General features: G+C 35.2%; 1 protein-coding gene across 2 annotated transcripts in view; it reads right to left on the bottom strand.

Moving 5' to 3' along the window:
- USP33 (ubiquitin specific peptidase 33) overlaps positions 1-23,765 on the bottom strand; it is a 60,568-nt gene that overhangs the window by 27,450 nt on the left and 9,353 nt on the right. For both annotated transcript variants that reach the window (XM_004472832.5, XM_004472830.5), the window contains exons 2-11: positions 17,502-17,633; positions 17,264-17,317; positions 16,789-16,851; positions 14,169-14,321; positions 11,214-11,316; positions 8,966-9,035; positions 6,017-6,130; positions 4,395-4,473; positions 2,525-2,942; positions 1,610-1,750 (exon numbers count right to left, since the gene is read on the bottom strand). In XM_004472832.5, the coding sequence (XP_004472889.1) occupies positions 1,610-1,750; positions 2,525-2,942; positions 4,395-4,473; positions 6,017-6,130; positions 8,966-9,035; positions 11,214-11,316; positions 14,169-14,321; positions 16,789-16,851; positions 17,264-17,317; positions 17,502-17,582 (1,276 nt within the window). In that variant the 5' untranslated portion in view covers positions 17,583-17,633. The remainder of the gene's footprint in view (positions 1-1,609; positions 1,751-2,524; positions 2,943-4,394; positions 4,474-6,016; positions 6,131-8,965; positions 9,036-11,213; positions 11,317-14,168; positions 14,322-16,788; positions 16,852-17,263; positions 17,318-17,501; positions 17,634-23,765) is intronic.

Below are 23,765 nucleotides of genomic sequence, written 5' to 3'. Positions count from 1 at the left end.
ATACTATTCATGATCATTAACTTTAAAAAAACCAGAAAACCAATCAGATAAGACTTAGGCTCATTTAAAACAACTATACATAAGGGGGAAAAAGTATACATGATCACTGGCCACCATCAAAATTGTATATATGTGAATTAGGGTGCATGTATATGTACCGTTGACAAAATAAAAAGTATTTTGAATTAGTACAATATTCAGGTCAATTTATGCACACCAATATTAGCTTGGTCTCATCAGTGGATTGTTTATTTATGTTCTGTAGGTCGAGGAAGGGAAGAAGAAAGGAAGAGGGCTAGAGGTTAGCAAATAGGGGAGACGGTAAAGACAAATTAGGAGGGCTTCAGTTTCCCCACCTTGATATCAATCAGAAGTTCTGCTTTTACTTGTTCATTTGCTTTTGCTTCCAAATAAGGCTTTATTTGAAGAAAGCATAGTGAGGCTTTAAAAAGTTTGAAAACCACTATACTGGGTTTCTGAGCTCACCTACATCTCTAAAATTACACAGTTCTGTTTAAACCGTTTGCTCATTTTTACCATGGTATTTGCTTTTTATTAAGTTTTGAGAGTTTTTATATATTTTGGATACAAGTTACTTTGTCAGATACGTGATTTGAGAATGTTTTCTCTTTCTTTTCATATCTTAACGAATCTTTCCATTCTCTTGGAAGTGTTCTTTGCCAAGAAAAACTAAATTTTGAAGTCCAATTTATCAGTTTTTTTCTGTTATGTATGATACTTTTGATGTCATATCTAAGAACTATTTACCTAAACTCAAGATCAAGAAGATTTTCTCCTGTGTTTTCTTCTAAGAGTGTTTCTAATACTGGAATTCTCATACATTGCTGGTAGGAATGCAAAATGGTATGGCCACTTTGAAAAGGTTTGGCATTTTTGTAAAATGTTAAACATGATACTAACATAAAACCCAGGAACCTCACTTCTAGGTCTTCAACCTAGACAAAGGAAAACATATATTCACACAAAAATCTGTATGTGAATGTTTATGGCAGCATCATTCATAATTGCTAAAACCTGGAAGCAATTCAAATGTCCTTCAGCAAGTGAATGGATAAACTATATAGCCACATAATGGAATATTGCACAGTAATAAAAAGGAACAAACAATGTAGGCATACAACAACTGAATCTTAAATGTATTATGTTTAGTGAAAGAAGCCGGTTTCAAAAGACTATATTCTGCATAATGCCATTTATGACATTCTGAAAAAGGCAAAACAACACAAATAGAAAATACAATATGGGGAGCAGGTGTAGCTCAGTGGTTGCATGCCTCTTGCCATGTATGAGGTCCCAGGTCCAAGTTCAATCCCCAGTGCTTTTTTGAAAAAAAAAAAAAAGCAAGAAAATACAATAGACGTGGGTAAGTGTCGGACTACAAAGGGCACTGAAGTGATGAATGCACATAAGGGAATGGTTTGGGCTGTTGAAACTGTCCTGTATCCTCTTTGGGTGGCGCCTTTTTGAGGTGGCAGTAACAAGAATCTACACAAGAATACTTTAACTTATCAAATATCAAAATAAGCATTAAATTAAGACCCAAAGAAAAGGAACAATACTTCTAAACTCTAGTAACAAAAATTTTTACCTTTTTTATGTGTGGGTGCCAATCCTGACCACAAATTGCCTGATTTAGGGGGGCTTGCTGATAAACGTGGATTAATGCCATCATTTGATGGAAGGATCTGTGGTGTAGACAGGTCATTCAAATGGACGTCACTGATATATTCTGTAATATTTAAATTTTGTATTATTACCTTAAACAGTAAAATTCTTCCACATGTCAATTAATGTTAATTAATTTAAAGGTTTCTTAATTTGAGATTTAGTTCTACTTTCATTTGGCTACTAGTTTTTTACTATTAAGAACGATGACTAATATTATATAATCATAATAAGGTTCATTACAGTTAATTAAGCTCCTACACTAAAGCAGACAAGAAATATTTACTTGCTAAAACAGAATTTGTTAAAATAAGAGGGCAAACTCTGAAGAGTCCAATTTTCTAGACTCATGTTTAACAATCGATAATAGAATTCAGGTGAAATGGTTAGTTAAAAAGAATGAATTCTTATATACTTAAATTACCCATAAAATTCCTCCTTATCCCCAGGTTCTATGATTTTATGATTTTTAATTTTACACTCACAGGCAAATAACTTTACTAACTAGAAAGCCCCAAAGTAACAACCATTTAAGGCATTCTTATAAATTCCCTTTCTTCAAATTAGTACAGCTGAATATAATGTAATATACTCCACACAAAATACAAGCTAAAGCTGTTTTTATTGTGCTTAATAGTACTTATACTGATTGTGAATGTTGACATGTAATACATTAGAAACATGTTCTGATAATTTCAGTGATATGCCATGCTAATCCCCCCCAAAAAAAACAGAATATGGTGAAATTACTAATCTTAAAAAGAAATATATCTTTTTGTACCTATTATGTCTATAAATAATACTATCATTTTCATGATTTAAAGTGTTAAATTGTCACCTGAAGCTCTGCTATGTATTTGCACTTTAACAGTTTCCTGGTTGTTCAAGTCAACTGTTTCAGATACAGTGTCTCTATCTTTATCTAATTCTCCTTCAGAATTCATTTTATTAATCTTATTGCATATCTTCTCTTTTTGCCAATCTTTTGACAATTCTGAATTGTTATCATCATCCTGAATTAACATTGTTGTTTCATTATTATCTTCAGAAAAGTCTCTAGAGCCATTTTCATTTTCTGCTTTATCACTGCTGCCACAAGATTCACAGGACTGAAAATCTATATCTGATTGGCTCTTATCTTCTTCCATGCTTTCCTCAGTTGTTATAGTTTCAGTATTTTCCTCTACTTCCATGACCTGCTCTTTCAGTTCTTCATGAAGCAGATCCATTAAACATCGAAGAAATTCTTGAGCATCCTAAAATATCATTAACATAGATAATACCACTTCATTAAAACTGTGTGCATGTAGAAATTTTAGGAATATTAAAAAATGTGGTTATCAATTGATTTATAAATGTATAACATTATATTGAGGAAATTCAACTTTGTAGAAAGTAATGCATTGGTGGGATATACTCAGTACTAGAAAGTTATACGAATAAAACAAAAGGTATTAATAAATAGAAGATAATCTACAGATCAGCTATTATTAATGCTGTTTTTAAAAACTGGAAGAATAAAGCATAAAGAAGAATTTACGTCAGGAATTCAGAGATGTCCTAAATTCAAATTCTATATAAGTTTGGCTTAAAGGTCATAAACATTTATAAAGGTTGAGTCCCCAATCTCTGTATCTTTACTAAAAATTATCTCAACAAGCGTAACAGTTTACTGGTTTTCATGTTTCCTAAAGAGAACTGTAGATGGGTGAAAGAGCTCCTTGTTCAATTTGCTTCTCCTCCAACTGGTTAACCTTAGATCATTTTGCTTTTAATAGTATTAAATTTGGATAATATTAAAATACTAAAACACATGCCAGAAGTATCAAGAATTAAAAGTAAAAACAGAAAGCATAAAATATAGAAGATATGTAGGACATTATATGTCCTGCCATAGCCCGCTAGATGGACTGGGAGAGAGTGTAAACTACAGCGTAAACTATGGTCCATGCTGTATAGCAGTACTCCAAGATGTATTCATCAATTGCAATGAATGTACTACACTAATGAAAGGAGTTGTTTATGTGGGAAGGTTGGGGGGGGGGGTGTGAGGAGTGGGGCATATGGGAACCTCCTATATTTTTGGCGTGACATATTATGTGATCTATGTATCTTTTAAAAAATGAGAGAAAGATGTATTTTTTTTTTTAAGATTTTTAAAAATATAGAAGACAAACATTTAACTGATCTCTGGATGTAGAACTTTTCTAAGCTTTTAAAAGCACTAGAGGGGAGCAGATTATCTCAACTGGCTGAGCACCTACTTCCCATGTCCCAGGTTCAATTCCTGGTACCTTCTGAAAACAAAACAAACGAAAAAATGAACTCTCATTGTGGAGCAGATAATAGCTCAGTGGTTGAGCCTTGGTTAATTCCCCAGTACCTCCTAAAAAAGAAGAAAAAGAACAAGGAAAAGAAAAAGGAAAAGAACTAGAAGAAATATGGACATATGTGCCCACACCAAAAATTTTAAATTTCTAGAAAAATTTAATAAAATTAAGAGAAAGTAGAAAAAAATATAATAATGATAAAGAGCAATAGAATCCCTTGGTAAGTAAAGACACAAAGAATGATGACCCAAAAGATAAATGGGCAAATAAAATAAATTAGAAAAGAAGAAATACAAATACTTTTAAAACATAAGCATTTTCTACCACCTTTATAAATGATTAATACAATTATGAATAAAAGTCAACATGAAGACTTACCTGCTGGGAATACCCCCGAAATGTTGGATTTACAGTTTTAATCCCTTGAAACAAATTAGTAGGCACAACAGATCCTGGCCTGAGGGGAAAAAAAACATTTTTTAAAGATATAGATTACTGTAACTTCAAATTTTTTAGGAATTAATCACCAAGTATCCAAAGTATTAAATAAACTGAATATAGCCTATGTTTCAAAAAATAATGCAGAAATTCCCAGTATTATTTTCACAGGCTCATCAGAACATCTCATCGATATGAGCAGTATGTTATTAGTCTCCTACCCCAGTTAAATGATCATGCACCACAGTGTGACTGTTGAAAAGAATTCTATCCTTTCTTAAAATAAAATTCCTATGCTGGAAAAATTAAGAAGTACCTTAGCACAATATTTAAATAAAATTTAAAACCAGATATAAAATACCCCTAAAACCAAAAACAAAAGAGAAAGTAAACTAAATGTATTAAAAGGCCAGACACTTAAATAATTAAAAGTTCCGTTCTAAGGCCATTACATATCCAGCCATAACCTACAGAGTCAAACAGGAAAGCATGTAAACTACAATGCAAACTAAAATCCATGCTTAGTGGCAATGCTCCAAAATGGATTAGTCAATTGCAATGAATGCACCACAATTATGAAAGATGTTGCTAATGTGGGAAAATGTGAGAGGTGAGGGGAGTGGGGCATATGGGAATCCCCTATACACTCTCTGTAATATTTATGTAATTGAAGTATCTTTTAAAAAATAAAAAAAAGTTCTGTTCTAGAGAGTCAAATATTTCAAAAGAAACTCAGAGGCACCTATGAGTATAGGTATGTTAAAACTTAAATAACTGGTGAAATTTTCACATTAAAAGCATTAAGATTTCAAAATCCTACATACAGGTGAGGCAGTCATTGATAAACTTGAGAATCACCAAAATAGTAAGGCTTTGGTGATTGTTTTCTTAGGGGTGTGGTAAGCAGTTTTCTCAGGAACCATTAAAAAGGATAATGCTAAAAAGCAATTTCCCGAATAGCTGTAAAATAAAATTATTAAAGATTGCAAAGTATTTTCCAAATGCTATACTTTAAAATTTTTATTTTTTAAGATAAATATATCACACAAAACGTTACATTAAAAAACTTAAAAGGTTCCCATATACCCCACTCACCAACCCCCCCACCAGCTCTCCTCCCACATCAACATCCACTTTTATCAGTAAGGCAGATTCACTGCATTTGGTGAATATACCCTGGAGCACTGCCACACCTCATGGACCATAGTTCACATTGTCTAATGCTACATTTTAGAACAAATGAACACAAACAGCAAAACAAAAAATGGTTTAAGTATCTATGGTCTGATTTTAGCTTTGTGAGAATACTAGCACCTGCATTCAAGCTCTAAAAGTTTCAATAACAGCAACCTGACCAGCTTCAACACTTCAACATTATATCTACCTTCTTCTAAACTTCTATAATATCTTCATTTGAATATTCAACTTCAAACATAACTGAATTATAAGATGTCCATAAATCTGGTTCTCTTCTACTTTTTTAGCACTGTAAATATACCTCAATTCTTTTTAATATTTATTCATTTAAAAGAGTAAAGAAGACTAATATATTAAGTACATACCTGCTTTTATGCCACAATTCAGTCATTAGTTTGAGATAACTTTTACAAATAGCTGGTTTCTTATCTGTTCGAGCAAGTCCTCCACAGTCAAGAAAAAACTGTGTCAAAGGTGGGCTAATTTTTTTTAAAAAAGAAAAATGTTACGAGTGGGATTAAAGCTTGATACTGACTGACAACACATTTCTCCCTGTACCTATTATTTCTTTGCTTCCTTTTATACTTTCACCTTGATTTCATCTTATTCTTCCTCAACCCATTCAAATCAGATTTGTCCCCACCATGTATCGAAATCCTCTAGGTTGCCAAAATCAATTAACACCTTTTAGTTCCCTCTCAATAGAATTTGTCACAGGTGATGACATCCTCAGTTTTGAACCTTTTTTTTGACCACTGTATGCACTTTTATTCTTTTCCTTCTTACCTCTCCAGTTACACTTCTCTCTCTCTTGGCTCTTACTGTTCTTACCAGACATCTAAATATCAGTGTTCTTCAAGACCCGATTCTGTGATTTTCCTCTTCTCACTTTATACTCTTTTCCCTAAGTGATCTTAAATGTTCGTGTATGCCAATGATGGTCACATTCATATAAAAGCAAACATCTTATCTGAATTCCATACTTGCATCAAAAACCCAAACTGATGGCTTTCAGTTTTGAACCTAACATGCTCAAAACCTAACTTTCAAGTGAACCTGCCCTTCTCCAGGTTTGTATATGCTGGTAAGTTACTACTGGGATGGGCAAAGGACCAAATCCATGTCTTCAATAAATTTACCATCCTCTGAATACATTTGACCAACAGCCACTACGCCATCTTTTAGTAACATTGTAACCTTATCATCCACATTTTTTCCAAACAATTCAAGGAAGTTGTGAAATAAAGTAGTAGACACAGCACTATGTCAAGAACAAAGGACCTGGAGTAACACACATAAAAGCTCAGATTTAAAATTCTACTCTAATACTTACTAGGCTGATAACCTGTGAGTCTCAGTTTTCTCATCTGTATAAAGATGATAAAAGGAACAACCTACAGAGTTCTTTCATAGTATGATATTATTACTAAACTTTATACCTTCTCCTCCCTTTCTCATCCACACCACACATATTCTATTAACCAATCATATGTCTGAAAATAACTATCTCCAATTCATCCACTTTTTTTTCTCTCCCCTTCCTGCCCCCTTCCTCCCCCAGTTGTCTACTTTCTGTCCATTCACTGTGTGTTCTTCTGCGACCGCTTCTATCCTTATCAGCGGCACCAGGAATCTGTGGCTCTTTTTGTTGCATTATCTTGTCGTGTCAGCTCTGTGTGTGCAGCACCATTCTTGGGCAGGCTGCACTTTCTTTCACGCTAGGCAGCTCTCCTTACAGGGAGCACTCCTTACACGTGGGGCTCCTCTTCGTGGGGGACACCCCTGCATGGCAGGGCACTCCTTGAGCACATCAGCGCTGCGCATCGGCCAGCTCCACATGGGTTAAGGAGGCCCAGGGTTTGAACCACGGACCTCCCATGTGGTAGGCGGACGCCCTATCCATTGGGCCAAGTCTGCTTCCCATCATCCACTACTTTTTATCACACTGTTGTGGTGCAAGTCACACCTCTTCTTACCTAAATTACTATAGCATCCTTCTAACCGATCTTCCTAATTCCATTCCTGTCCCTTCCAATATACTGTCCACATGACATCCACAGTGATCTTTTTAAAACATAGCTTGGATTATTTAATTTCTGTTGTAAAACAACACTTGAATAGCTTCTTGCTACTCTGAAAATAAAGACCTAAATCCTTAATGCAGCTTACATCACCTGGACTGTATGTCATGTCATTTGCCCCCACACTCACTCAACTTCTATCATACAGGTTTTCTTCTGGTTCCTCAAAATTGTCCTCAAAAATGTCACATTCTTTCCTACTTCAAGGTTTTCAGTTTTGATCATTCTGCCTGAAATGTTATCTCTATCCTTTCACCCAACTAAATTCACACTCAAATATTACTTCTTCAGAGAGACCTTCTCTGATATCTTAATAAGATTGGATTCTATTTCACAGACAAAGTTATTTACAGAAGATTTTATCTAAATTAAAATGAGATTTTTAGGTGGATTGGTGAAAGGATATCCTAAAGCAAGGGAATTTAAGGAAGCAATCAGGAAATAAATGTTCAGTTGCCAACTACTATTCTAAAAGGTAATTCAGTAGAAAAGGCATACCCCAAAGCCAATATTTTCTGAATTCTGGTACAGACTCATTGTCTAACCTGTGTTAATGGTCTAACAATATGTAACACCTGGCTCTTAACTACCTTGTAAGACTATGCTTTTAAAAACCTGAATGTTTTATTAAAGACTTTAGACATGAAGAAAAATATAGTGTTTTCATAGAATCTCTGAACTAAAATGATTTCAGGAATAAATTAGTTTAAGCTCCTCATTTTTCTAAATGTAAAAAACAAGTAATTCACTCAAAGACATACAACTACCTAGAGTCTAAACCAGTACAAGCTATTCTAAGAAAACTGCAGACATGGATAGAGTAACGCCAGAGACAACAATGGATTGTGTCCCAACCCAGATTATTGCCTATTTTAGCTTGGGAGTTAGTCAAGATGACAAAAGGGGAAATCATTTTTCCAGGAATATTTTATTTAAGGTTTTAGTTAATCCACAAAATTCTCTAAATAGGGGCCTTGCGGAAAGTGGGGGGGGGGGAGGATTGTGTTCAGGGAGTAAAGGGAGGAAGTATAGCCAGTGATTCATGGGATCCTGCTGGCTAAGGGAACACAATTAATTATTTGACATTTTGCTGTTAATGTGTATTTCTTTCTTTCCTCTCGTCCTTCTACACCCCACCCAGCCCTTTTATTTTAGCTTACTACACTAGCTTGTATTTCTGCTTAAAGAGACATTTTTAAAAATGGTACAAAACAGTAAAATTTCTCTACTTACCAATTAGAAAGTGCCTGCAAAGCTGCATTCATATAACAAGTATTCCCAATATTTTTCAAGCCTGTAAGGCCTATTAATAAAAGATGAAAAAAAAAAGAAAAGAGTCAAAAATGCAAAAATGACTCAATTGTATGGGTGCTTAGAGAGTAGGTATGGGTCTCAAATGATGTCAGGGACCATGGAAATACAAAATAGCAATTTGGGCAACTCAGAAAGTCAGACTTCTTGAAATCTTAAAATCACCAAATTTTTGACTTGAGGAGAACTTTGGGAATTAATTAGTTCAATCTCTAAAATTTACAGAGGAAGAATAGCCTTTCCAAATAGTCATTTAACTAAGAATACTTTTTTTTTTTTTAAAGATTTATTTATTTAATTTCCCCCCTCCCCCAGTTGTCTGTTCTCTGTGTCTATTTGGTGCGTCTTGTTGCTTTGTCCACTTCTGTTGTCATCAGTCACACGGGAAGTGTGGGCGGTGCCATTCCTGGGCAGGCTGCACTTTCTTACATGCCGGGTGGCTCTCCTTGCGGGGCACACTCTTTGCGCATGGGGCTCCCCTACGCGGGGGACACCCCTGCGTGGCACGGCACTCCTTGCGCACATCAGCACTGCGCACGGGCCAGCTCCACACGGGTCAAGGAGGCCCGGGGTTTGAACCGTGGACCTCCCATGTGGTAGACGGACACCCTAACCACCGCGCCAAGTCCTTTTCCCGAGAATACATTTTTAAAGAACACTAATTCTGAGACTTAACACTTCTCATTACAACCAAGTTTAAATGTTCTGAGGAAATAGTTTAATGACAATGGAAAAATCTCATGTTTTGAAAAACAAACAATCTTACCCTTTTCTTCCCCGTTTCAATTTATTTCATTGAAAGCACTATTTATGAGGTTGAACCACATGAAACTGCTGCTATTCACTCTCCAAATACAGCAATATTATATATTTCATTCTAACACAATTTAGCGGTCACTGAATAATTTTTATTTCTTCTATTCAAATTTACTTGTATAAGCTTACTCCATTATTAAATTAAAAGATGAAGTAACATGAGGTATTTCAAAAATGAAATGATAAATGTCAACTGGATTTAGAACAAAAACACAAGGGAAATTTAGCCTTCTAAGACTATGTAAATCATGGCCAAATTAACAACTGTTGGATAAGTATTTGATAAAACCATCTACAGATTAAATTCATTCCCATAGTTGCAAACGCCCATCTTACATGAACATAGCTTTTCACATTCACTCTCTCAACTAATTCTCAAAACACAGTATTGGGTAGGACAGGAATAACTTGCCTCATTTAATAAACAAGGAAACTAAACCTCAACTAATCAGAAAAAACCACAGGAAGTCCACACTGAAGTTCGATGCTCTTTTCATTACAGCATGTTAATTGCTCATGGTGTTGGCTAAAATACCCCAATATATAAAAAATATTTATATATATATTTATATATATGTATATAATATATACAAAGTGTATATGTAATTTATATATATATGTATATAATATACACAAAGTGTGTGTGTGTGTGTGTATATATATATAACCTCTACTGCCATGAGTCTTTCTATCAAAGCTTTTAATTTTCAGATATTTAAATATACATAAAAACACACAGCATTTCCAGATATTGTCTAATCTGGAATATTTAAGGGATGTTTTGCAGAGATTACATGAAATAAAAGTTGTAACATACTATTTGATCATGTTATTATATCAAAACTGAAATTGTGGGCCCAAAATAATTTGGAAAATTCTGATGGTTTTCAATGTGGGGTTGGGAGGTGAGGAACAAGGAAGATTGTTTTCCTGGTTCCTTTTCCGAATGAATGTTGTCCCTTGGAAATTCTACTTAGATGATACCTTAATATCTCCTCATCATTCCTTATCACTGACAGGTAAGAATCAAAAAACAGATTGAGAACCTCTGTTCAAACTGATCTCAAAAGGCAGGCTAAGCAAAAACTGTCAAGATTCAATTGCAAAAGTATGATGAAGACCCCAGCTTTGAAGGGATGATTACAGAGATACCAAAAATCCCTCTTTAAATTCACCAGTTGCATTTGTTTAGCAAACATAATTTTGCTAGACCAAATTCAGAATTCCTCTTTTTTTTTAAATTATTGTTTCTGGAATCCCTTTCAGTTCTAGATTTTGAAAATGTCACATTATAATTTCCTAAAGAAATAAGCAGTGCCATACAAAAGAGTGCTACACAGCAGATTTATTTTACCTCTTGCCTTAAGTTCATCTTCTTCTTCCACTTCTATATCCAGATCATCAAATACAGCAACCAAGGGAGTTTTTAATGTTGTATTACTGGGTATTTTAAAATCCTTGATTATAAAAAAGATAACAAACTTAAACAAGCTGTAGATTAAAAAACTAACATAATTTTAACTCATATAAGATCTACACTCTAAAAAAATTAAGAGATTTTATTAGTAGAACCCTGAGTAAGAATCTGTGGTATTAGCAATTAGAGTTTAAAAAAATAAGGATCAGGAGAAACAGATGTGCTTCAAGCAGTTTGGCACCTGCCTATACATGGGAGGTCCCAGGTTCAGTACCCAGTGCCTCCTAAAGACAAGCAAGTTGACACAATGGGCTGACACAGCTAGCTGGCTCAACAAGGTGATGACGCAATGAGGAGACACAATGAGGAAATACAATGAGAGACACAAGCAGGGAGCGGAGGTGGCTCAAGTGATTAGGCACCTCCTTCCCACATGGGAGGACCCAGGTTTGGTTCCCAGTGCCTCCTAAAAAGAAGACGAACAGACACAGAGCGAACAGTGAGCACAAAATGAGGGCAGAAGGGGGGGGAATAAAATAAATCTTTTAAAAAATAAGGAGCTACATGAGATAACAGCATGCACTTGAGGAATAAAGCCAACTTTTATAACTTTCAGAATTTACATTCAACAACTAAGTGAGATCTCATTGCAGCTAAAAAAATGTTAGTACACATATCTGAACATTGTCTTTTCAGATTTTTACTAACTTTTTACAGGAAAAAAATGCAAAAGTTTATTCAACATAAAACACTAACTTACATGTAGACTTCTACACTCTTTCTTGATACTTGTTACCATACTTAAATAAGTATATGTGCATTCTTTTGTTATATTAGATAGTTCAAACATTTACTTTACATGGTATTATAATAATCCAATATTAACTCCTCAGAAATGGCTTGATTCAGAGGTTGCAACTGGTGGAGCTCATATATGAGAGCTCATAAGAAAATCAGTATTTCCAAATTCTCTTGTAGTATCAGAGGATCTAATTACATTGAAACCAATTAGCAAAAATCACTTGGAGGAGGAATCTGAATAGCAGTGTGTATTTAGCATGTATTCTTTGGTTCTCAGCCCTATTCCACCTCTACAATACATCCATATACACTATACCGACTCACTTTCTATTTACTTTACTAGCATCTGGAGATACTGGACATTTGAGAAGGCCTTATATTCCCACTTTTGTTTTTTAAAATAATCCAAAATTTAACACCTGAAAAGAAAAATCCCATCTAAAAAACATTTTAGTAGTTACATATGCATAGTTTCCAATATTTTGAGATTTTTATAAACAATGTTGTGAAAACTGACCTCAAAATGCCTATAAATTTTGTACCTTTAAAATTCATACAAATAACTTTTTTCTTCCAAACAATTTTCCAACAGTGAGGTCAACAGGAATTTGCATGAGATTAATTTCACACTTTTATGTGTGTTAACAGATTTACAAGACATTAGAAAAGGATCAGTAAATTTATTCTGCATGCATTAGAGTTTGCAATCATGATTTATTCTGGCAGGAATGGCAACAGATAGCTCTGTTTTAACTCATTTTTCTTTAGTAATAATGCTAGTTATTTTCTCAGTGTTTTTACTAATATTTCTTCTTTTGTGAACTATTAGCACTTATTCTTTCAACCATCTTTCCAGGTGAACAATGTATACTGACCATACAGATTACTGATTTCTTATGTGATGTAAATTTTTAGTTGTTACATTACATTTTTTTATAATAATGTAGATGAGTTCAATAAAACTGTTATTTTCACATTATCAAGACTTTCAAAAAAGGTTTATAGTACATTATGAATGCCAAACAACTATCAGTGAGGAAATAGCAATGATGGTGATTTATGAACAAGAGGCATTCAACTGTGGAACTTGAAATGGAACAAATATACTTTGTCTAAAACCTAATCACTTAATTATATAGTGTGAGGCAAGTAAATTATCATGGATGTCTACCTCAGAATCTGATACAAAGATATAACAGAAAAATTTAATAGAGTTGATACCAAGGAACACAAGAAATACAATGTAAAAAAATAAGAAAAAGAAAAAAATTTTTAAAAAGAAATAAAATATGATTTCTACGGTATACATTGGGGGAAAAAATGGTTAGTTTGTTAATCAAACCATACAGAGCAAATGATAATCAGAATACAAGTTAGAAGCAAGCTATTCTCATTCCTTTGTTTCTTTTCATATTTTTTATGATTTAAAAATTCTGAAATTTAAGTGATCTTTGCAAGCCTACATATTTGTAATAGTTCCTAAAAAAGGAGAAAAATCTTTAACCAAAGACAGATGCTAAGCTTTATTATATTCTGTATCTACTTCTCAATAAAGTAGTAAAATGTTCATAGTAATACAAATGGGGAGACACACTGAGGAAAAAGAAGGAACAGCAAGAGGGAGCTAAATTAGTAACTGCCTTTCCCTATTACAACAAGCCTATCACCTCTTCTAGAATCAGATTTCCTATAAAAACAAATTAATATTATTTAAACCAGTTTATAAAAATCACTTTAAAACTCTTTGGGTGCTTTTCCATTTTCATCTTCAAATAGGTATGCTATAAAATCTTATTCTAATCTATCACTCTAACCCAAAAAAAAAAAAAAAAAGCTATTATGAGTGTGTCATTTGTGGGAAAAAGCCATATTACATAATTTTCCCCCCAAGGTTTTGGGGCCGGGGATTGAACCCAGGACCTCGTATGTGGGAAGCCAGCACTCAGCCACTGAGCCACATCGGCTCCCTATGTAAATTTTTGAAAGTACAGGTTGGATAAGATTCTTTTAAATTTCAGTTATATGACAAAATTTGAAATTACTGCCAGGAATTAATTATGTGACATTTATAATTAAATGGGTTTAGATTACCTGGATACTATTTTCTTGTGTTTGGTGAAGTTGTCTTACATGAGGCAATGAAGGCTGAGTTCCTAATTTTCTATCCAAAAATACTTCTTTGCTGCAAGCATAACACCATACCCGAAGAGTGGTAAGGTTCACAGTTAGATAATGCTTTGTCTCCTATATAATTCAAGAGGGAGGGGGAAGGGAAAATAAAATTAGGCATATTTGGAAAGATCATAGAACTGCAAAGGCCAGTTTTGCTTGCCTTTGATGAATAACACATCACACTCACCAAAAAAATTTCTTTAGATAAACTGCTAAAGTGTAATGAATTGTAACAATATCTAAGCCTAATCTACAAGTTATTCTATTATCAGTTTTTTCCACTATTCATTATATGAAGATAAACACAAGAGTATAAGGGTCTCTGCTTTATAATTAGGAAGTTAAGTATAATACAAGACAATAAATCAAGAACAGCACAGTAACTATGCTCAGAAATCAGAATGGCAAAAGAATACAAATGATGTGAATCAAAACACAAAACCACTCAAGCAACAGTGAATATACAATCTTAGATAAAAGTCCAGCCTTTCTCAACTGGAGTTCTGTAAGAGCTATTAAGGCCTACAGAAAATGATTTGAGTATTTTCTCAATTCTCCCAAGGATGGTAGATAGCTAATACCATTAGATGTGAAGAATAATTATATACTATTATGCCTTAGAGCCTAGGGGAATTCAGGTTTTTTTTGTTTGTTTTGTTTTGTTTTAAAGATTTATTTATTTCTCTCCCCTTCTACCCCCCATCCCGGCTGTCTGTTCTCTGTGTCTATTTGCTGCATCTTCTTTGTCCGCTTCTGTTGTTGTCAGCGGCACAGGAATCTGTGTTTCTTTCTTGTTGTGTCAGCTCTCCGTGTGTGTGGCACCATTCCTGGGCAGGCTACATTTTCTTTCATGCTGGACAGCTCTCCTGACGAGGCGCACTCCTTGCGCATGGGGCTCCCCTACGCCGGGGACACCCCTGCGTGGCACGGCACTCCTTGCACGCATCAGCACTGCACATGGTCCAGCTCCACACGGGTCAAGGAGGCCCAGGGTTTGAACCACGAACTTCCCGTGTGGTAGACGGATGCCCTAACCAGGGGGCCAAGTCGGCCACTGGAATTCAGGTTTAATTAATTCTTTTTTTTTTTTAAAGATGTATTGTATTTCTCTCCCCTTCTCCCCTCCCCCCCGGCCTGTTTTCTGCTTTCTGTGTCCATTCAATGTGTGCTCTTCTGTGTCCACTTGCATTCTTGTCAGCGGCACCAGGAATCTGGGTCTCTTTTTGTTGCATCATCTTGCTGCGTCAGCTCTCCATGTGTGCAGTACCACTCCTGGGCAGGCTGCACTTTTTTCATGTAGGGCAGCTCTCTATGCAGGGCAGACTCCTTGCGTGTGGGGCTCCCCTACGTGGGGGACTCCCCTATGCGGGGGGACACCCGTATGCAGGGGACACCTCTGCGTGGCAAGGCATTCCTTATGTGCATCAGCACTGCACATGGGCCAGCTCATCACACAGGTCAGGAAGCCCTGGGTTTGAACCCTGGAACTCCCATATGGTAGGCAGATGCTCTATCAGTTGAGCCAAATCCACTTCCCTAGTTAATTCTCTTGAGGAACACCAGTTGAACACAGCTGGATGCTGAAGAGATTACAATGTGAAAAAGTCCATTCTCAAGAAACTTAGTCCAACAACCAAGATGAAGTAGAAAGTTAGGCCTCTGATAATTGTAAGCATCAACTGTCTGACTTTACCCTCAATAACCTCCTACTATTTCATACATCTGGAGGTATATAAACTTCTTAAATCATACTTTCTAAATGACAGCTTCAATCTAGTATTTATCTTTTTAGCAATTCAAACCCCTCACCTTTCACAAAGTATAAGCTAAGGTTCAATTAAATTTACCTAGGTAGTACAAATTGTAAAAAAATAATTCTAATCATTTGTATGTTTTCACTTTTCTACAGACTCTCTTTTAAAAAAAAAGAATTGCTTTTTGTAGTAATGGAATAATTTGAAAATTTTTTGTTCTGATGAATGTACAACATTGTGATTATACTAAAAGCCAATGATTATACACTTTAGATCAGAGGTTCTTAACCTTTTTTGTTCCACGACCCCTTTGCCACTAGGTGAAAAGCACAGGCCCTTACTAGGTCCACACTATTCTATGTAGTATTTAATAAATATATCACACCTGTACTAACACGTCCCCACAAGAATAATATTTTTTCTGAATTTCAATTCAATTCACAGACCCCTGGTTAAGAACCCCTGTTTAGATAGACTGTATGGTATATGAATATATCTCAATAAAGCTGCTTAATAAATAAATTTTAAAATGTACAAGAACAGACAAAAATAAGAGCTATGTATAGCAGGGGAAAGAGAGAGACTGAGAGGTGAAAAACTTTTCTTGTTTGTCTGTTTTTGTTTATTATTATTACTGAGGTAATGAAATGCTTTAATAATGATTGAAGTGATGAATGCACAACTATTATACCAAATACCATTGATTGTACAAATAGGATTCATTGTATGCATTATCTGCATGTATCAATAAAATTCATTTGTTAAAAAAAAGTTTATATACATACCTGAGAATGTATGGTGCTGTGATCTACTTGTGATTCGCCACAGCCAACATATGAACATCTGTTCTATAAATAATTATACAGAAAGGAAAACAAGGAATTTCATAACCTAAATATACATATATACTTACATAAACATTACAATTAATTGATGACTTATTTTAACTCAATGATTAAATAACTTTCCATAGTCAGTAAATTTAACAAAAAGGTCTCAGACACAAAAGAATAAGATTTCTAAAATAAAAGCTATGTACTCTAATAAAACGTAAGCATAATTTACCTCAGCATGATTTACTAAAACTTTAGAAAAGCTAAGTTGAAATCATTCCAAAGTTTAATGTTTTAATTTTGATGATCAACATGATCATTTAAAGTATGTTTATTTATGAAGTTCTTTACATGTCAAAAATTCCTATGGTTATTATTCAGATCTAAATTTTTGTAATAACAAACTTTGAGAAAATAATATACATACCTCTAGACATGCCCAAAGATTTGGTCCTCTGACTTTACAATCCTGACAAGTACCCTATGAAAAGAAATCATTTCAACATTGTTATATGGACATGACCAAACACATGCAATTCACTAATATCATATATTTTAAAACTGTGATTCATTAATATAAGAACACTGTAGTAACTTATTAAAATAGCATATTTGGGAGAAAAATGAATGATTTTTTTAAGGAAGAAAGAAAACCTGTATCTTACCTGAGATTTTTGTATTAAATCTTCTTTTGTTATTTCCCCAACTGAATCCAAATGTGGACAATGACTTCGAAAAGCTGACATTTTGCTAGAAATTTTTTCCTGTTTCCCAAGGCTTTCAGAATGAGGAAATACCTATAGGAAAAGTGACCCAAATAGTTTTTTTTAAATTATAACATAATAAAAAGGAAATTCAAAAATAACATTAGAGGGAGCAGATGTGGCTCAAGCATTTGAGCTCAGGCCTCTCACTAGGGAAGTCCCAGGTTCAGTTCCCGGTGACTCCTGAAAAAAAACAGAAAACAAACAGCGAGCAAAACAAATTAAAAAACCAACTCAGGCAAGCGGATGTGGCTCAGTGATTGAGTGCCAGCTTCCCACATGCAAGATCCTGGGTTCAATCCCTGACCCCTGCTACCTAAAAAAAAAAAAAAAAAAAAAAAAAAAAAAATCAGGAAAACAGATGTGGCTCAAGTGATTAGGCTCCTGTCTACCATATGGGAGATCCAGGGTTCAATTCCCTGAGTTTCCTGGTGAAGGCGAGCTGGCCAAGCAGAGAGGCAGCCCAAGTGGAGTGCTGGTCCATGTTGCGAGCTGGCCCAAGCGGAGTGCTGGTCCAGGCAGAAGTGCTGGCCCACGCAGCAAACTGGCCTGAGCAGAGAGCTCACACAGCAAGATAACACAACAATAAGAGACAAAGAGGAGAGACAATAAGAGACACAGCAGACTAGGGAGCCGAGGTGGCGCAAGAGATTGAGCACCTCTCTCCTACTCCAGAAGGTCCCAGGATCGGTTCCTGGTGCCACCTAAAGAGAAGACAAGGAGACACAGAAGAACACACATAGAATGGACACAGAAAGCAGGGGGTGGGGATGAGGGGGAAAAATAAATTTTTAAAAAGTAAAGAAAAAAACGATGCATACTTTAAGTTTCTCCTACAAAAGGGTATGTTAAAACATACACAGATGAGTTTCATAAACAAGGTTAATTTGAATGCTGGAAATTGATATAGAATAAATATTTTATTAAAACAGACACCTACAGATCAATATAAGCTTGCTTCTCCATGACTTTTGCTGCTTTTTCCCTTTTCCAGCAATTGATTTTTTAGAGATAAATAAGAGAAAGGAAAAAATTCAAATCATTCAATTTTGAAGCATTTTTTTTCGTTCTGTGGAAAGATTAAACCTTGGGCTAGAATAAAAAAGTAAAAGAAAGAAAATTCTCATCATTTTCTTTTTTTTTCCCTCCTCCTCCCCATACCCTGCTGTATTTTGCAGTCTGTGTCCATTTGCTGTGTGATCTTCTGTACCTATTTCTCTTTTTGTATTCTCTTCTCATTTTTTCTCCTCTAGGATTCACCAGGATTCGATCCTGGGGACCTCTGATGGTGGAGAGAGGTTCCCTGTCATTTGCGCCACCTCATTCCTGGTTTCTGTTGCGCCTTGCCTTGACTCTCCCCTTGTTTCTCTTTTTTGCTGCATCATCATCTTGCTGCATGACCACTTTCACAGGTACTGGCTTGCGCATGGGAGTGCTTCTTTTTTTTCACCAGGAGGTCCCAAGATCGAACCCAAGTCCTCCCATATGTAGGTGGAAGCCCAATCACTTGAGCCACATCCGCTTCCCTCTACTCATTTTCATACTAACAGCAAGCCTATGCATGATATAAATGAGAATTCAATTGTCACAATATGCATTTCCTGTCAGTTTCTAAACCTTGATATTACTGTCACCTTGACCGAGCTAATTCCTTATTGTAAGGGATAATGCTGTGCATTGCAGGGTTTTTTAACAGCATCCCTGCTTCTACCCACTAAATGCCAGAATACATTCTTCTAAGTAATGAGATAGAAATTTTTAAGAACCAAACAGAACTAATAGATAGAAAGACAAATTAACTGAAATGAAAAATTTCGAGGAGGGTTCAATAGCAGATTGGAGCTGGAAGAAGAAAAAGTAAGTGAACTTGAGGTCAGGCTGAGGAGTAGAAAGAAAAAAGAACTTAAAAAGCAAAAATAGTCTATAACACCTCTAGGGCACCGTCAAGCGTACCAACATAAATATTATGGGAATCCCAGAGGGAGAAGAAAGAAAGAGGCAGAAGGTATATTCAAAGAAATAATGACAAAACTTAGCAAAAAATGTGAACATGCAAAACCAAGAAACTGAGAGAGCACCAAACTGGATAAATATGAATAAAACTAACCCCATCACATGTTGGTAACACAATCAGATGCAGAGGACAAGGAAAGAGTTCTGAAAGCTGCAGCGGGAAAGCAACTCATTATGTACAGGAAAGTCCCAATTAGATAGAGTGCCGATTTCTCACCCGAACCCAATTAGTGCCTATTTCTCATCAGAAACCATGGAGGCAAGAAGGCAGTGGGCTGAAATAATTAAAGTGCTGAAAGAAAACAACTGTCAACCAATAATTTTATATCCAGAGAGACTTTCTTTCAAAAAATAGGGAGCATTTAAGACACTCCAGATAAAAGCTGAGGGAATTCATCAGAACAGAACCTGCACTATAAACAATGTTAAGGGGAGTTCTTCAGACTGAAAGGAAAGGACACTAGACCTAAGTGATCCAAAGTTCCTAAAAGAGGAAGGGCAGGAAGAGATGAGAGGTGGGGGCGTATTTGGGACGTGGAGCTGCCCTGGATGGCGCCTCGGGGGTGATCACCGGACATCGTGGATCCTCACAGGGCTCACTGGATGGAATGGAGGAGAGTATGGGCCATGATGTGGACCATTGTCTATGAGGTGCAGAGGTGCCCAAAGATGTACTTACCAAATCCAATGGATGTGTCATGATGATGGGAACGAGTGTTGTTGGGGGGGGGAGAGGGGGGGTGGGGGGGTGGGGTTGAATGGGACCTCACATATATATTTTTAATGTAATATTATTACAAAGTCAATAAAAAAAAAAAAATAAAGAAAAAAAAAAAAAAAGTTCCTAAAAGAAATGATATAATTTGTATAAAACGTTTCACAACAATGCATAGTGTTGGTGCTGGGACGATGTATGGGAGCCTTGTATGAGGTTATGCACATTTGTTTTGTAAATTCACAACTTCTACTATACATTTATTGTTTATGTATGTTCATGTATGTTCAATAAAATTTTGTTTTAAAAAAAGTAATGAAAGATCTATGGTTTGGGACATACAAAGTACAAAGATATGTGTCAACAAGTACCAAAGAAAGGGCAAGGGGGAGGGGGACAGAGGTATACAGGAAAAATATACATGAATGCTATTAAGGTAAGTTGGTTTCAAAAGAAATATGATTGTTACATATCTAGGATGTTAAATCTTAATCCCATAGTAACAATAAGGAAAATAGATGAAAAATGTATCCAAACAGAAATGAGAAAGCACTCAATATGGTACAACACAAAAAACCAAATATATGTAAAAGTAGTCATTAACAGAATTAAGGAACAACAAACAAAAATAGGTATAAAGCTTACAAAGCCTAAGTAGCAAAATGGAAGAAGAAAGTCCTGCATTAACAATAGTGACTTTAAATGTAAACTCTGCAGTCAAAAGGCAGAGATGGGTAGAATAGCTAAAAAAGCATGACCAACTAACTATATGCTGTCTGCAAGAGACTCACCTTAAATTCAAAAGTACAAGTAGGCTGACTTGTAAGGATGGAAAAATATATTCCATGTAAGCAGTTAAACAAAAGAAATGGTGGGGTAGTTATATTTAATATCAAATAAAATACTTTATATTGAAACAATGAAAACGCTCTAATAATGAATGAAGTGATGAATGCACAACTATGTGATTATACCAAATGCCACTGATTGTACACTTTGGATGAATTGTCTGCTTTATTGATATGTACCAATAAAATTGAGTTAATCAATGAAATAAAATATTTTAATCCAAAAGCAGTTACCAGGGACAAAGGAAGTCATTATATACCGATAAAGAGGACAATTCAAAAAAATGTTAACAAGTATACATACACGCACAACTAACGGTAGAGCCCCAAAATATTTTTAAAAATTGACAGAATTAGGGGAGTGAGTGTGGCTCAATGGTAGAGCGTCAGCTTCCCATGTACAAGGTCCCAGGTTCAATCCCTGGCACCTCTTCAAAAAAAAATAAATAAATAAAAGATTTGAAGGGAAAAATTGATAGTTATATGTCAACAGTAGAAGACTTTAAAACACACCTCTCAATAATGGATAAAACAGGTAAACAGAAGATCAATAAGGAAATACAAGGCTTGAACAATACTCTAAACCAACTAAATCAAACAGACATACATAGAAGACTTCACCCAATAGCAACAAAATACACATTCTTCTTGAGTGTACATGGATCCTTCTACATACATGATAGGCCATAACTTAGGTCACAAAACAAGTCTCAATAAATTAAAAAATATTGAAACCATATAATATATCATCGACCACAATAAAATGAAGCTAGAAATCAATAATAGAGGGAGAAATGTAAAATATCCAAATATGTGGAAATAGTAACGACATACCCTTAAGCAACCAATGGGTTACAGGAAAACACAAGTTAAATTATGAAATATCTAGATGCAAATGCAAATGCAAATGAAAATGAAAATGAAAGCTTTCCCTCTAAAATCAGGAACAAGATAAGAATGCCAACTACTACCACTGTTAGTCATCATTGTATTAGAAGTCCTTCCCAGAGCAATTAAGCCTGAAATAGAAAAGGTATCCACACTGGAAAGGAAGTAGTGAAATTTTCCCTATTTGCAGATGATATGATCCTATATACAGATAATTCTGAAAAACCCAGAACAAAATTCCTAGGCCTAACAAATGAACACAGCAAAGTGGCAGGGCACAAGTTTGACATCTAAAAATCAGAAGTGTTTATACACACAAGAAACGAACAATCAGAAGATATCAAGAAAAAAATTCCACTCACAATAGCAACTAAAAGAATCAATTATCTAGGAATAAGCCTAATCAAAGATGTAAAGTATTTATACACAGAAAACTACACAACACTGCTAAAAGAAATCAAAGACCTAATGGAAGGACACTCTGTGTTCATGGACTGGAAAGCTGAATATCATTAAAATGTCAATCCCTACCCAAAACAATTTGTACACTCAATGAATTTCCAATCAAAATTCAACAACCTTCTTTGCAGAAATGAAAAAGCCAATCATCAAATTTATATAGCAAGGTAAAGGTCCCAAAGAGCTAAAGCCATCTTGAAAAAGAAGAATGAAGTTGGAGGACTCACACTTTCCAAGTATTAAAACTTACCACAAAGCCACAGAGAAATCCAAATAGCACAGTACTGGCACAAGGACAGACATATAGACCAATGGAATCAAACTGAGAGCTCAGAAATCAACTCTCACATTTATGGCCAATTGATTTGGACAAGGTGGCAAAGAACACTCAAATGGGAAAAAACAGCCTCTTCAAAGAATGGTGCTGGTAAAACTGGATCTCCATTTCCAGCAAAAAGGAGGACCCTACACCTCACCCCAAATACAAAATATCAACTCAAAATGGATCAAAGATCTAAATATAAAGCTAGAACTATTAAACTTCTAGGAAAAAACATAGAGAAGCATCTTCAGGACTGTGTTAGGCAACAGTTTCTTAGATTTCACACCCAAAACACAAGCAACAAAAGAAAAAATAGATAACTGGAACCTCGCCAAAATATAAAACTTTTGCACCTCAAAGGACTTTATTGTGAAAGTAAAATGACAACCTACAAGACAGGAGAAAATATTTAGAAAGCGCATATTTGATAAGGGTTTAATATCCAGAATAAAATCCTTTGACTTAAAGAAAAGATAAACAATCCAATTTAAAAAATGGGCAAAAGACAGATATCTCACCAAAGACAATATTCAAATGGCCAGAAAGGACATGAAAAGATACTCAACATCATTAACCATCAAGGAAATGCAAATCAAAACCACAATGTCATACCATTCCACACCCCATTAGAACGGCTGCATAAACAAAACAGAAAATAACAAGTGTTGTTTAGGATGCAGAGAAACAGGAACACTCATTTTCTGCTGGTGGCAATGTAAAATGATGCAGCCACTATGGCTCACAGGATCATTATGAGCAGTTTCTCAGGAAGCTAAGGATAGAATTTATGATAGGACCCAGCAATCTCACCACAAGGTATATACTGAAAGGAATTGAAAGCTGGTATTTAGATATTTGCAAACCACTATTTATAGCGGCATTGTTCCCAAAAGCCAAAAGCCAGAAGCAGCCCAAGTGTA

This window comes from Dasypus novemcinctus, chromosome 9 (genome assembly GCF_030445035.2).
Source record: "Dasypus novemcinctus isolate mDasNov1 chromosome 9, mDasNov1.1.hap2, whole genome shotgun sequence".
Taxonomy (NCBI): domain Eukaryota; kingdom Metazoa; phylum Chordata; class Mammalia; order Cingulata; family Dasypodidae; genus Dasypus; species Dasypus novemcinctus.
The sequence above is the reverse complement of the archived record's forward strand: the minus strand, read 5'-3'. Positions and strand labels throughout refer to the sequence as shown.